Here is a 14,016-nt window from a genome sequence, read left to right as displayed (position 1 = left end):
CCTTTCTAACCTTTGTGCAATCACGTGCAATCCATACTGGGCCTAACACCGTCTGAGCCTGCCTCCTGAGACATATATTTTGAATGTGTACGCTATCCATACATGTTATCCGGGGATACGGTACCCTTTCTAACCTTTGTGCAATCACGTGCAATCCATACTGTGCCTGACACCGTCTGAGCCTGCCTCCTGAGACATATATTTTGAATGTGTACGCTATCCATACATGTTATCCAGGGATACGGTACCCTTTCTAACCTTTGTGCAATCACGTGCAATCCATACTGGGCCTGACACCGTCTGAGCCTGCCTCCTGAGACATATATTTTGAATGTGTACGCTATCCATACATGTTATCCAGGGATACGGTACCCTTTCTAACCTTTGTGCAATCACGTGCAATCCATACTGGGCCTAACACCGTCTGAGCCTGCCTCCTGAGACATATATTTTGAATGTGTACGCTATCCATACATGTTATCCGGGGATACGGTACCCTTTCTAACCTTTGTGCAATCACGTGCAATCCATACTGGGCCTAACACCGTCTGAGCCTGCCTCCTGAGACATATATTTTGAATGTGTACGCTATCCATACATGTTATCCGGGGATACGGTACCCTTTCTAACCTTTGTGCAATCACGTGCAATCCATACTGTGCCTGACACCGTCTGAGCCTGCCTCCTGAGACATATATTTTGAATGTGTACGCTATCCATACATGTTATCCAGGGATACGGTACCCTTTCTAACCTTTGTGCAATCACGTGCAATCCATACTGGGCCAGACACTGTCTGAGCCTGCCTCCTGAGACATATATTTTGAATGTGTACGCTATCCATACATGTTATCCAGGGATACGGTACCCTTTCTAACCTTTGTGAAATCACGTGCAATCCATACTGGGCGTGAGAACGGCTGGCGAGCTGTTAAGCAAGCTACAGCACCTGTCCAGACAAGTACAGGGATTCCCTAGCGAGGAGACTTATTTGATTGTTTTCAATGTTGGGACAGCAATTTTTGGGGAGCACTATACTCTGGAGAATGATAGATGGGGCCCACCATACACTGGAACATTCCAAAGGTAGACATCAGACACTGGAGCAGCATTTACAGGGCCCATTATACACTAGAGCATTAGAAATGGGGCCCATTATGTTTGGAGCATTATTTGGGCCCATAAGACAGTGGAGCTTCATCCATGGGGACCAACATATACTGTAGCATTATGTGGAGCTCATCATATACTGTTTCAAACATTATATGGGACCAATGATTCTGTATGGAGAAATAGATGGGCCTCGTCATGAGATGTTAAATGTGAGGTATTTTTCATTGTACTATACCGCTATTTATCTGGCGTATCGGAGCATGATGAGTTGTGGTATGTGTTAAAGGGGCGCTCTTTCGCCCAGGGCACATGAAAACCTGCAGCCAGCCCTCCACCCCCCCACAACTTTAGCCAAATAACCCCCATTTTTCAGTGCGTAACTTGTATTATGAAGTTAATTAAGGTTGACAAGCTTAAGTAAGAAGAATTGATGCTTTTGGCATTCAAATGGGCACTGTAGGTGTGTTTCCTGTCCTCCTCTCACTGCCGACTTTTATTCCCCATTGACTTACATTGGGTTTCGTGTTTCGGGACGACCCCGACTTTTCCCTATAATCGGACGATCTTGCTCGACCCGACTTTTGGAAAAGTCGGGTTTCACGAAACGAAACGCGACCCTAAAAAACCAAAAGTCGCTCAACTCTAGTGAAGACACACTATAAACAGTCACCACCCCCTTGAAAAATAAAATGTCCTACTTTTGCCAAAGGCTATATTCAGCCAAGAAGGCATACACCTACCTTGCCTCCAACATCAGTAGTGAGGCAGATGATGCCATATTCCTTTGTTTCTCCTTTTCTACTATGACAATGAACTCCTATGTGAATGACCCAGGACTCTAGAAAACGCAATAGCACAGTTACTGACCCCCTGTGGCCCCACCCCCTCCTGATTTTGTGGCCAGATCAGGAATCCAATTTGAAACATAAGGCCTCACAGAAATTGACTACTTCATGGTCTTTTTCTGAGCATTTTGTAAATTGCATGCTGACTGGGATTAATTTGTATGACCAAAAGTTTCTTAACTCAAACTACTCTTCATCATTTTCTAATTGGACAACTTTAGATGCAATGGAATTATGAAGTTTTGAGGCCTTGTGCTTCACATGGGGATAGTAAAGAAGCCAGATCTTCGTCAAAATTGGAGTGCTGATATTTTATATCACACTCCAGTTTTTCGCATGGCTATGATGTGGACACTCTTTTTGGTCATTCTCAAATATTTGCATTATAATGATAATGCACAGTGTCCTCCCCGAGATCACCCCAATTTAGGTTGCCCATTCAAAATTAGGCCGATCCTTGATCACTTTAGCAACAAATTTATTGAGGTGTACATTCCCTAAATGGTTATATGCGCAGACGAGTCCTTAATTCACTTCAAGGGGAGGCTTAAATTCCGACATTACGTATCCAGTAAGAGAGTATGGAATAAAATTGTATAAACTTTGTGAGAGCCCGTCAGGGTACACTCACAGATTTAGGGTTTACAAAGGAAAGGACACCTAGATGGGTCCTCCCGAATGCCCCCTTAACCTGGTAGTGAGAGGAAAAATTATGTGGCAATTGATATAACCAGTGATAGATCAGTTACATCTCTATTTGGATAATATCTACACCAGTAACCCAGTCTTCAGATCCCTTTTTGACAGAGCTACGGCAGCATGCAGTACTGTGCATAAAAACCAGAGGCCTGCCTAAGTCACTAATTGGGCAGTTGCTCAGAAAGGGTCAAAGCAGAGCCCAATGTAATGAAACTCTGCAGGTGATCAAGTATACAGACAAGAGGGATGTCCTTCTCTTGACCATAATTCATGGAAATGTCAGCACTCCCACGCCTATATGAGGAACCTCTACTCAAACCTCCAAACACGTTTGCATGATATGGATCAATCAGAACATTGAAGTAGCGAACAAACACCTCAAGCCTTATAATGCCATGCAAAAACAAAATAGTTTTACCAAAATCTGGCCATGCACATTGTACAGATGGCACTTTATAATGTTTATGTGCTGTCACATTCCTTTTAGTAAAAAAAAGTGCAGAGTTTGTTTCAAAATAGGAATAAGGAAGGATACCATTTATATTAGTATGTAAACCCAAACAAACCTGGCCTATACATTCAAAGTCTACCACACATACATGAATTTTTTTTCTGATTTACGCTGCTATTACACCACTTTATTGTAGCATTTTGTACTCAATACATATGACTAGAGTTGAGCGAAACAGGTCGGCCAGATTCATAAGTCGCCGACTTATGGCAAAGTCAGGTTTTGCCGACCGAAACCCGACCACAGCGTGCAGGTGGCCATGCGGTCGGCAAAATTAGCTCCAAAGTCAGATTTCCCAGAATGCTTGCACGTGACTTTTTTCAGCCACTGAGCAAGGACGTACACTGTGGGCAACGAGATGACATGTGCAGCGTCGAGAGAGAGAGATTTCGCCACTTTAAAAAAAAAAAACGGTCCGGCATGTAGGTGTGTTTACTGTCCTCCACTCCCTGCCGACTTTGCTTCCCCATTGACTTGCATTGGGTTTCGTGTTTCAGTCGGACCTTCGACTTTTCACGATAGGCGCCCGATTTCGTTCGACTCAACTTTTGAGAAAGTCGGGTTTCATGAAACCCAACTCGACCCTCAAAAAGGCAAAGTCGCTCATCTCTACATATGACATATGCCACCACATAAGAAAAAAAACTACAAATAAAACCACTGTCTTTTTATGTTCTTTTAACAATTTTCCTGTGGGATTTAGACTGCGAAATGGGGTTGCTTTGCTTTTGTGAAGCAACTCTATGTCCAGATTTGTCACTATTTGTCACCTAAATGAATTCCTTAAAGGGTGTCGTTTTCAAAATGGGGTCACTTGTGGCTTTTTTTTGCTGTTTGGCATTTCAAGGGCTCTGCAAATGCAACATGGTGTCCATAATCTACTCCAGACAAATTTTTGCTCCAAAAGCACCACTTCCATTACAATTTTGGAAATTGTTCTCTTGTTCAGTGATATATTGATTAAAATGTTACTTTTCAATATACACCAATATATCTATACCTATGTGTGTGTTAGGCTGGGATCACACATGTGAGAAACTGGGACGAGTCTCGCATCTTAATACCCGGCACTGCCGCCGGCACTCGGGAGCGGAGTGTGTGGCAGCATGTATTTCTATGCAGCCACACGCTCCGTTCCCGAGTTGCCGGGTATTAAGATGCGAGACTCATCCGAGTTTCTTGCATGTATGATCCTGGCCTTAGGGTCTTCTCACGCTTCTTTTGAGATGGGTGTCCTGGATTTACCCTGACTTTCATACTGAGCTACATTGTAATCAGCACTACTGGTGTACTTAGATCATGGTGATTTGTGATGCTTGTCAGATCTGAATATTCCTTGGAATTACTGGAAACTAATCTTAAAACAGCAGCAAAACTTTTTTTTTTTTCTCAATGTAGCGTAAACCTCTTATTATAACACTGTCATTAGCAGAATTCGATGGGCACTGCAGTCATTATTTTTACAAAGCACTTTAATATTTGACTAGAGCCAGCAGAACTTTGTGTCTAATTATAATCTAAAAATGTGTTTTTAAATGTGTCTCACTTGTAGAATCCATGTCCGCTGTGTGATGAAGCCAAAGAAGTTCTTTTACCATATATGGATAGGGTAAAGTATGATCATGTATTTTTATGCACATATTGTAACTGAAGGATGTTTCTATAATAAGAAAATGGATCTTGCAACAGATTACAATAAAAACTGCATGCTTATATATTTATTTACATTATAATGCAGGTGCACTTGCTTTGTCTGAATGGCTGTATCATCCTTTATGAAAGTTTTATAACTCCATGTCCATCCAAACAGCTCCTTAGTGTCTCTCCTGCTGCTGAGATCTCACACTGCTCAGGATTGATGGGTGGACAGATACTGAATAACAGGGATTCCATGAGCTACTTAATTCTATAGTGAGACTCATAAAATACACATCCCAATATCATGATTATGCTGAGATTCTGACATGGATTTTCAAAGTATACCCGCCTAATCAAATCTAAAGCCCCCGTTACACACTGCGATATCGCTAGCAATATCGCTGTAAAGTCACCGATTTTGTGACGTTGCAGCGATATTGCTAGCGATATCGCTGCATGTGATACTTACCTCCGACCGGCTCCCCCGCTGCTTATCGCTGATCGCGCGAGAAGCTGCTGGACCATTTCTCGTCGGTCACTTCCTGCGGCGCTTCCTGCTGTGACGACGAGCGACACGTGGAGCCGGGGGGGAGGACGCAGGATCGCCGCGTCTGACAGGTAAGTAGCGATCCCCGTCCCCAGCGATGTCGCTGGTGAGATCTGCCTGAGTGGCAGCTCACTAGCGACCACCTAGCGATTCACCAGCGATCCTGACCGCGTCATATCGCTGGTCGGGATCGCTGGTGAGTCGCTAGGTGTAACGGTACCCTAAGATATCTATTTAGTAATGAATTCCATTTAATTTATGAAATTAGGCATCTCCATGATAGCAGACCTCTGATTGCCGTCCCGTGATTGGACAGGAAAAAAACAAAGTATTAAAAACACCCACCTTTTTTCTCAAAGCGGTGATGGGATAATATTTCCAGGACGTCTTTCATGACAGCACACCAGGAGGGAGCATCTGTTGGATCGCCGATAAATGCTACTGCGCAAGTGCCGCCGGCACCATTTTGAGAGAGAATTTTTTTTTCTGAATAAATTTATATCACCAAATAAAATGATTAAATGGATATTATAGATGCGGTCATGCAAAAGTGCAGCTGCCTTGCCTGCTGAATGTGAATTTTTTTTTTCAAAACATATTATATTCAGTTTGTAAAATAGAGGGCAACTAACTGAGGGACCAGTGACCTGTTATAAGCCATACAGATAGTTAATCATAGCACCACATAAAGACCCCTTCCCCACAGGCTCCACCGGAGCTCGGGAATCTCATTCAATTAAAACTACAAATACAGATTAAACAACAACCACAAGATGGATTTCATCAGCCAAGGTATCATTTTAATCAGTTTAACAGCACCAACCTGACACTGTCTATAGATTATTCAGAACAATCCTGCTGACAGGACAGGTTCCCTTTACGTAATCGCAGGAATCCTTAGCCTTGTTTTTTCTTATCTTGTTTAACTTTAGAACAGAGGCGCCCCTATAGAGTCTGGTTTTTCCTCCAGGAATAGAACCAGAAGAAGCGCAACATGTAATGCTAAACTACCAGAAACGCATAAGGAACAGTTGTGTGTCGAGTCCCTCATGAAAATCCTAAAGAAGGAGTAGACCTTACTTATGGCTGACATGAGATCCATGATTAGGGAAGAGGCACAAAGCACAATCTCTAGCCTAGTTCTCCTCAGATGATGCAGGGCATGCCCCGTGTTCTGCCTTCAGGCACGCTGACACGTTGTGTACTCCAGCATACAGCATAAACCATAGCTCTGTCTTCCAAAATAAGCAGACTGTTCTCTGTAGTCTTACTTGTTTATTTGGTGAAGAGTATAGAACATGCGGTAAAACTGTAAAGAATACAAATGACATGCATAAGTGTTGTGAGTTCATTTTCCCCTTCACTACGGAGGCCCGAGGAACTCCCTCTTCTGGTAAAGAAAGGTAGTGAGCCTGATTATCAAACACCTGGGCCTGATGATGATGACTGGCTGAGTGGAGTTACTGACTGGATATAAGGCTGCCGACGCCCTTCTGCCCTGCGGGTGATTTCTCTGTGGGATCCTTGGAGACCAGTCTGAATTCCTGCTCTTCTAAAGCTAAGTTTTCTGCTCGGCTTTTAGCATTTGTGCTTTGATTTCTGCCATTCCCTGCTGGGGTGTGCTGAATTCCTTTAGCTCTGTCTTCTGAAAATACCTGAGTGCTGATTTAGTTTTTGAAGCCTAGCTGCTTCAGGGTCTTTTTTCATATCAGCTTGTTGGCTTATGTCTTTGATAGGGTTTTGGCAGATTGCAGACAGCAACCTTCCTTTCCTGTTCTGTGTAGTTAGCTTGGGCCCCATCATTTGCTCAGCCTATCTTTCTATCTGTGTGAGTGTTTTTTCATCTTGCTTCACCATCATTATATGTTGGGGGCTGCCTTTTACTTTGGGGTCTGCTCTGGGGCAGTTTAGATTTCCTTTTCTGTCTTTAGGCTATTTATCTCTCCGGCTGTGATCGAGGGGTCTAGGGCATCGTAGGAACCCCCCACGGCTACTGCTAGTTGTGTTGATAGGTTCAGGGGTCTGCAATCTGATAGTTGCCAACTTCTCTGGTTTTCTGGACGTAGCTTCTATTTTTGTGTCTGCCTCCTACGGTGACTCAATCATAACAGAATCATCCGCCATACCGCAGATCCTAGGGTACTCAATAGCAGGAAAGAATTGTAAAAATAAAAAAAAAAGTGTATATTTTTTCCTCTATTTCTCTTGAGGCCGTAGGGGGAATTTTTTTTTCTCTCAATGGAGATAAAGCAATTGTCTGATCGTGTGGAGCAGCTCGCTGCGGAAGTGCGGGGAATTTCCGCCTACCTTGCTCATTCACATGCTGCTGAACCAAAGATTCCTACACCTGATGTATTTTTTGGGGATCGGGCTAAATTTTTGAATTTCAAAAATAATTGTAAATTATTTTTTGCCTTGAAGCCTAACTCGTCAGGGAGCTCCGCGCAGCAGGTTAAAATTGTCATCTCTTTGCTGCGTGGCGATCCCCAGGATTGGGCGTTTTCTTTGAAACCAGATGATCTTATTCTGACTAATGTGAACGCATTTTTTCAGGCCTTGGGGTTGTTGTATGACGAACCTAATGCCATTGATCAGGCTGAAAAGACCCTGCTGGCATTGAACCAGGGTCGAGATTCTGCAGAATTGTACTGTCAAAAATTCCGAAAGTGGGCAGTACTTACTACCTGGAATGATAATGCCTTGGCTGCTCTCTTTCAGAAGGGGTTGTCAGAAGCCGTAAAAGATACTATGGTGGGATTTCCTGTTCCCTCTGGTCTTGACGATTCTATGTCATTAGCCATTCAGGTTGATCGGCGTTTGCGCGAACGCAAAGCTGCACGAGAGGTGTTGCCACCTGTTGAACAAATGTCTGAACCTATGCAATGTGATAGAGTTTTCTCCAGAGAGCAGCGTCAAGAGTTCAGAAGGCGTAATAAGTTGTGTTTTTTCTGTGGAGATGCCTCGCATATTATTTCTGTCTGTCCTAAACGAGAGAAACGCTTTGCACACACGTTTTCAGTTGGTGGTGTTCAACCTAAGTTTCTTCTGGCTATTACTCTGATCTGCTCCCTGTCCACATTTTCCGCCAAGGCTTTTGTGGATTCGGGAGCAGCCCTAAACCTAATGGACTTGGATTTTGCTAAACGTTGTGGATTTCCGATGACACCTCTGTAGAAGCCTATCCCTTTGAGGGGGATTGATGCTACTCCTTTGGCTAAAAATAAACCTCAGTTTTGGACCCAGGTGGTAATGCGGGTCGCCCCAGACCATCAAGAAAATTGCAGATTTTTGGTGTTGCATAATCTGCATGATACTATTGTTCTGGGGTTTCCCTGGTTACAAATTCATAATCCAGTTTTGGATTGGAAATCTGTGTCTGTGGTGAGTTGGGGTTGTCGGTGTGCCTTTTAGTGAGGCTCCGGTGTTTTCCACCTCTCCTCAGTCGCATGATGTTCCTGATTATTTGGCGGACTTTTATGATGTATTTAGTGAGAATGAGTCTGCGTCTCTGCCTCCTCATAGGAGTTATGACTGTGCAATTGAACTGAGCCCGGGGTGTAAATTTCCCAAGGGTCGGCTCTTCAATTTATCTGTACCCGAGCACGAGGCTATGCGATCCTATATTAACCCCTTCACCCCCAAGGGTGGTTTGCACGTTCATGACCGGGCCAATTTTTACAATTCTGACCACTGTACCTTTATGAGGTCATTACTCTGGAACACTTCCATGGATCCCGGTGATTCTGACATTGTTTTCGCGTGACATATTGTACTTCATGTTAGTGGTAAAATTTCATTCAAATAACTTGCGTTTATTTGTGAGAAAAACGGAAATTTGGCAAAAATGTTGAAAATTTCGCAATTTTCCAACTTTGAATTTTTATGCCCTTAAATCACAGAGATACGGCACACAAAAAAACTTGATAAATAACATTTCCCACATGTTTACTTTACATCAGCACAATTTTGGAACCAAAATTTTTTTTTGTTAGGAAGTTATAAGATTAAAAGTTGACCAGCGATTTCTCATTTTTACAACACCATTTTATTTTTAGGACCACATCACATTTGAAGCCACTTTGAGGGGTCTATATGATAGAAAATACCCAAAAGTGACACCATTCTAAAAACTGCACCCCTTAAGGTGCTCAAAACCACATTCAAGACGTTTATTAACCCTTTAGGTGCATCACAGGAATTTTTTTGAATATTTAAAAAAAAATGAACATCTAACTTTTTTTCACAAAAAAAATACTTCAGGTTCAATTTTTTTATTTTACCAAGGGTAACAGGAGAAATTGGACTGCAAAAGTTATTGTGCAATTTGTCCTGAGTACGCTGATACCTGATATGTGGGGGAGAACGACTGTTTCGGCGCATGGCAGAGCTCAGAATGGAAGGAGCGCCGTTTGACTTTTTCAATGCAAAATTGGCTGGAATTCAGATTGGACGCCATGTCACGTTTGGAGAGTCCCTGATGTACCTAAACAGTGGAAACCCCCTACAAGTGACCCCATTTTGGAAACTAGACCCCCCAAGGAACTTATCTAGATATGTGGTGAGAACTTTGAACCCACAAGGGCTTTACAGAAGTTTATAACGTACAGCGGTACAATTAAAAAATCATATTTTTTCCACAAAAATTATCTTTTCACCCCAATTTTTAATTTCCCAAGGGTAACAGGACCCTAAAAGTTATTGTGCAATTTGTCCTGAGTACGCTGATACCCCACATGTGGGGGTAAACCACTATTTGGGCGCATGGCAGAGCTCGGAAGGGAAGCAGCACCATTTGAAGTTTTTGGCTGGAATTGAGATCGGTAGTGTTGAGCATTCCGATACCGCAAGTATCGGGTATTGGCCGATATTAGCTGTATCGGAATTCCGATACTTAGTTCCGATACTTTTTTCATATCGAATACCGGAATCGGAAGTTCCCATAATGCTAGGAGCCCGCTCGATTTGATTCAGCCAATGGGGATCCTCAGAAGTGTGGGCATATCCTGTTAGGCATGTAGGCATGTTAACTACTGGCATGGCTGTGATTGGCTGCTGAAATGATGTCATGATGCACTATAAAAAGCGCTGCAGCCGCCATTTCTGGTCACTCTGCTGTGAATTCAGTTAGGGACAGGCTGCTGTTGAAGACTGTGAGGGACAGTTAGAAATAGCGATTCCACAAAACATATAGTGCTTAACCCAGGCTACATAAACCACCACTGTAGCTTGCTTTTCCCTAGCAGCGCTGTTTTCACAGCTGTCTGCAAGGGCTGTGTGAGTGCAGACCCACGCTGTGTAGTGTGTCCTGCAGGCACGTCTGCTTGTAGGCCGGCCAGCGTGTGTCTCTGCCTCATACACATTTTTCTTTTATTGCTGCTTTTTTTTTTCTCCTGTATAGTGTGCTTCCATACGTATCCATATACGTTGGTTGCAAACACTAAAGGAGTGGACAGCGGAGCCTTTCAGCAGCCTTTCAGTGCTATAGCCCATTTCTCTGCACTGTTTTTGGCTGTCTGATAGGTCTCTCTGTGTGTGAGTGCAGCTCACGTTGCAGTGTGTTCTACAGCCACCGCTAGCTGTAGTCCGCTCAGCGTGCGTCACTGCTTCATACATAGTCCTTTTTTTGCAGCTAATTTAGCCAGATTTTTGCTCCTATATTAGTGTGCTTCCAACCGCATCCATTGTCATTGGTTGGTTGCAAACACTATATAGGATTAGATAGAGGAGCCTTTTTGCTGGCTTGTGCCCTTCAGGGCCAGCCAGGCTAGTATCACCCTATTTTTTGGAGCCTCATCAATTGCATTGTAGGTTAGCTTCCTGCATTGTAATCGCTCCAAAAAGTTTGTGATACTATAGCTTTCAAACTTTGGTCACATCCTTTCCTTTCCCCCCACCCAAAAAAAAGGAAATAAAGTTCACCAAACACTCCACTTTACAGTTGTCTAGGCCACATTAGATCATATTAAAGTGTAGTACACACACTCTTAGCCAAATTAGTGTTTCTTATACTGGTTAGCAGGTGTTCAAGAATAAGAACACTAAGCCACCCCTTTTTTACTTTTCTGCCTATCTTTATCAGTCTACCAAGATGAAGAAGGCAGGGAGTAAGGCACATGGTCGTGGCCGTGGAGTTTCAGCAGGGAGAGGACGGGGGGATTCAGCAGGGAGAGGACGGGGGGATTCAGCAGGGAGAGGACGTGGGGATTCGGTATCTGCTGCGGCCACCAGTGAACCGGCATCCCCCACTTTTACCAGGCAACAGTCCTTCATGCGCAGCTTTGTAGGACCTCGCCGTACCCCACTGCTGCGTGACAAACAAATTGAAGCCGTTGTCGGATGGATGGCAGCTAACGCATCCACTTCAATGACTTCCGCATCCTCCCAAGGCCAGAGCACTGAAGAGCAACCATCTGTCTCTTCACCACCTGCCAAATTGCCCAGGCAGTCTGAGAGCCCTGGACAGGAGCCATCTCAATCTTTACTTCTGTTCTCAGAATCTGTTGGCTTGGAAAGAGGTGGCCAGCCAAGCAGCATTCTAGAGCGTGAAGAAGAGGGAGTATGCAGTGATGCGCAACTGCTTTGTCCCTCTGAATCTGAAGAGGCGGGTGGGCCAGTGCCCATGGTCAGCACACCTCAGTATGCATCAGATGATGATGAGACTCAGTTGCCAATTTCTGGTGCGTACGGTGCTGGCGAGACAACCCAGGACCAGCCGGTGCTTGAAGAGGGGAGTGGAGATGATGAGGTCCTTGACCCATCATGGCGTCAGCCACAGGAAGGTGGTGGGAGCAGCTCTGAGGAAGAGATTCCCCGAACGGCCAAAAGAGGAGGGAGAGGGCGGGGGCAGACTTGGTTGCCTGTAGCCTCCACTTTGGCACCCGTGAGGAGCAATCCTCTTCCAAAACACAAAACGGGCGCTCCCAGGACTTGCAGTGCGTGGTCTTTTTTTGACACAGTTGCAGATGACATTTGCTTTGTCAAATGCAAGCTGTGTCATCAGAAAGTGAAACGAGGGAAAAATGTGAGCAACCTCAATACCACAAATATGTGGAAACATGTGCGTACCAAGCACGAGGTGGAGTTACACAGACACACTGAAGATGTAGGCCAACCTTCAGCAGCACCTACCACCTCTTCAGCTCGTGTTGGGGCCTCTTCCTCCAGCTCACACACAGCTGGTTCGGCTTCCTCACTGGAACGCCATGGAAGAACCACTGCCACTGTTGTCCAGAGACCCAGTGAAATTCCACCCACTAAACCACGTTCGCAGTCATCAGCACACTCCCAGGCCACTCACCAGCAATCGGTAGCACAGGCATGGGAGAAAAAGCGGCCATACTCGGCAAACCATCCCCGAGCACTGGCTCTGAATGCCGGCATTGCCAAACTACTGGCCCTTGAGATGCTGTCATTCAGGCTGGTGGAGACTGACACCTTCCGGAACTTTATGTCATTGGCAGTTCCACAATACAATGTGCCCAGCCGCTTTTATTTCAGCAGGCAAGCTGTCCCTGCCCTGCAAAAGCATGTGGAGGGAAAAATTAAAAATGCGCTACTAAATGCCGTCAGTAGCAAGGTCCACCTGACCACTGATGCGTGGACCAGTAGCCATGGACAGGGACGATACCTTTCCCTCACTGCCCATTGGGTCAATGTTGTGGAGCCGGGTACAGATCTGGAGAGTGGCTCTGTACGTATTCTGCCAACTCCAAGGATTGCAGGAATGCAGTCTGTACATATTGAGTCCTCCTCCTACTCTAGTTCCTCGGAATCAGCACTGCGTGAGCCTGTTAGGCCAGATATGAGCACAGGTGTGGCCAAACGTCAACAGGCCGTCCTTAAATTAATTTCTTTGGGGAATCGGAGCCACACAGCACAGGAGCTCTGGAATGCCATCAAGCAGGAGAGCGATGTGTGGTTTGTGCCAGCGAATCTCCAGCCAGGTTTGGTAGTGAGTGACAATGGCCGAAATCTAGTGGCAGCTCTGGGCCTAGGCAACCTCACTCACATACCATATCTGGCACACGTGCTCAATTTGGTCGTGCAGAGCTTTCTGAGGGACTATCCGGATCTTGATGCACTGCTGCACAAGGTTCGCCTAGAGTGTGCTCACTTGCGGCGTTCCAGCATGGCAAGATCGCGCATTGCATCTCTGCAACGCCGATTACGCCTGCCAGAACATCGCATCATATGTGACCTCCCCACCAGGTGGAATTCAACGTTACATATGTTGGAGCGGTTGTGTGAGCAGCAGGCAGCAGTAATGGAGTACCAGCTGCATCAGGCGCAAACAAGTCGCACTGTGCGCCGGACACACTTCACCACCACTGAGTGGGCCACTATGAGGGACATCTGCCAAGTTTTGCGTGCCTTCGATGACTCCACGCGGATGGCCAGTGCAGATGATGCACTAATCAGCATGACTGTCCCCCTCATCTGTCTGCTTCAAAAAACCTTACAAGCACTAAGTGAGGAGGTTTTAGAAGAGGTCGAGGATGAGCAGTCAGAAATGCCATCTGCTTCTGGCAAGTTCTGCGCAACGTGCTTCCACACAAAGGCCCAGGCAGGGGACACTTAGTGAGGAGGATGACGAGGAGTCAATGGAGGAGGAGGAACACATCTCTCCAGAGGAGGGAGGTACACAAGGCTCTAGTAGTCAGTGT

General features: G+C 45.1%; 1 protein-coding gene across 1 annotated transcript in view; it reads left to right on the top strand.

Annotated features, from left to right (window-relative positions):
* The window catches only part of CUNH5orf63 (chromosome unknown C5orf63 homolog), a 168,644-nt gene that overhangs the window by 109,348 nt on the left and 45,280 nt on the right, over window positions 1-14,016 (top strand). The window contains exon 3 of the mRNA XM_073557246.1: window positions 4,721-4,777. Coding sequence (XP_073413347.1) covers window positions 4,721-4,777 — 57 coding nt within the window. The remainder of the gene's footprint in view (window positions 1-4,720; window positions 4,778-14,016) is intronic.

Source organism: Dendrobates tinctorius, unplaced genomic scaffold (assembly GCF_039654945.1).
Source record: "Dendrobates tinctorius isolate UK_male_01 unplaced genomic scaffold, ASM3965494v1 ptg000003l, whole genome shotgun sequence".
NCBI classification, from domain to species: Eukaryota; Metazoa; Chordata; class Amphibia; order Anura; family Dendrobatidae; genus Dendrobates; species Dendrobates tinctorius.
The sequence above is the reverse complement of the archived record's forward strand: the minus strand, read 5'-3'. Positions and strand labels throughout refer to the sequence as shown.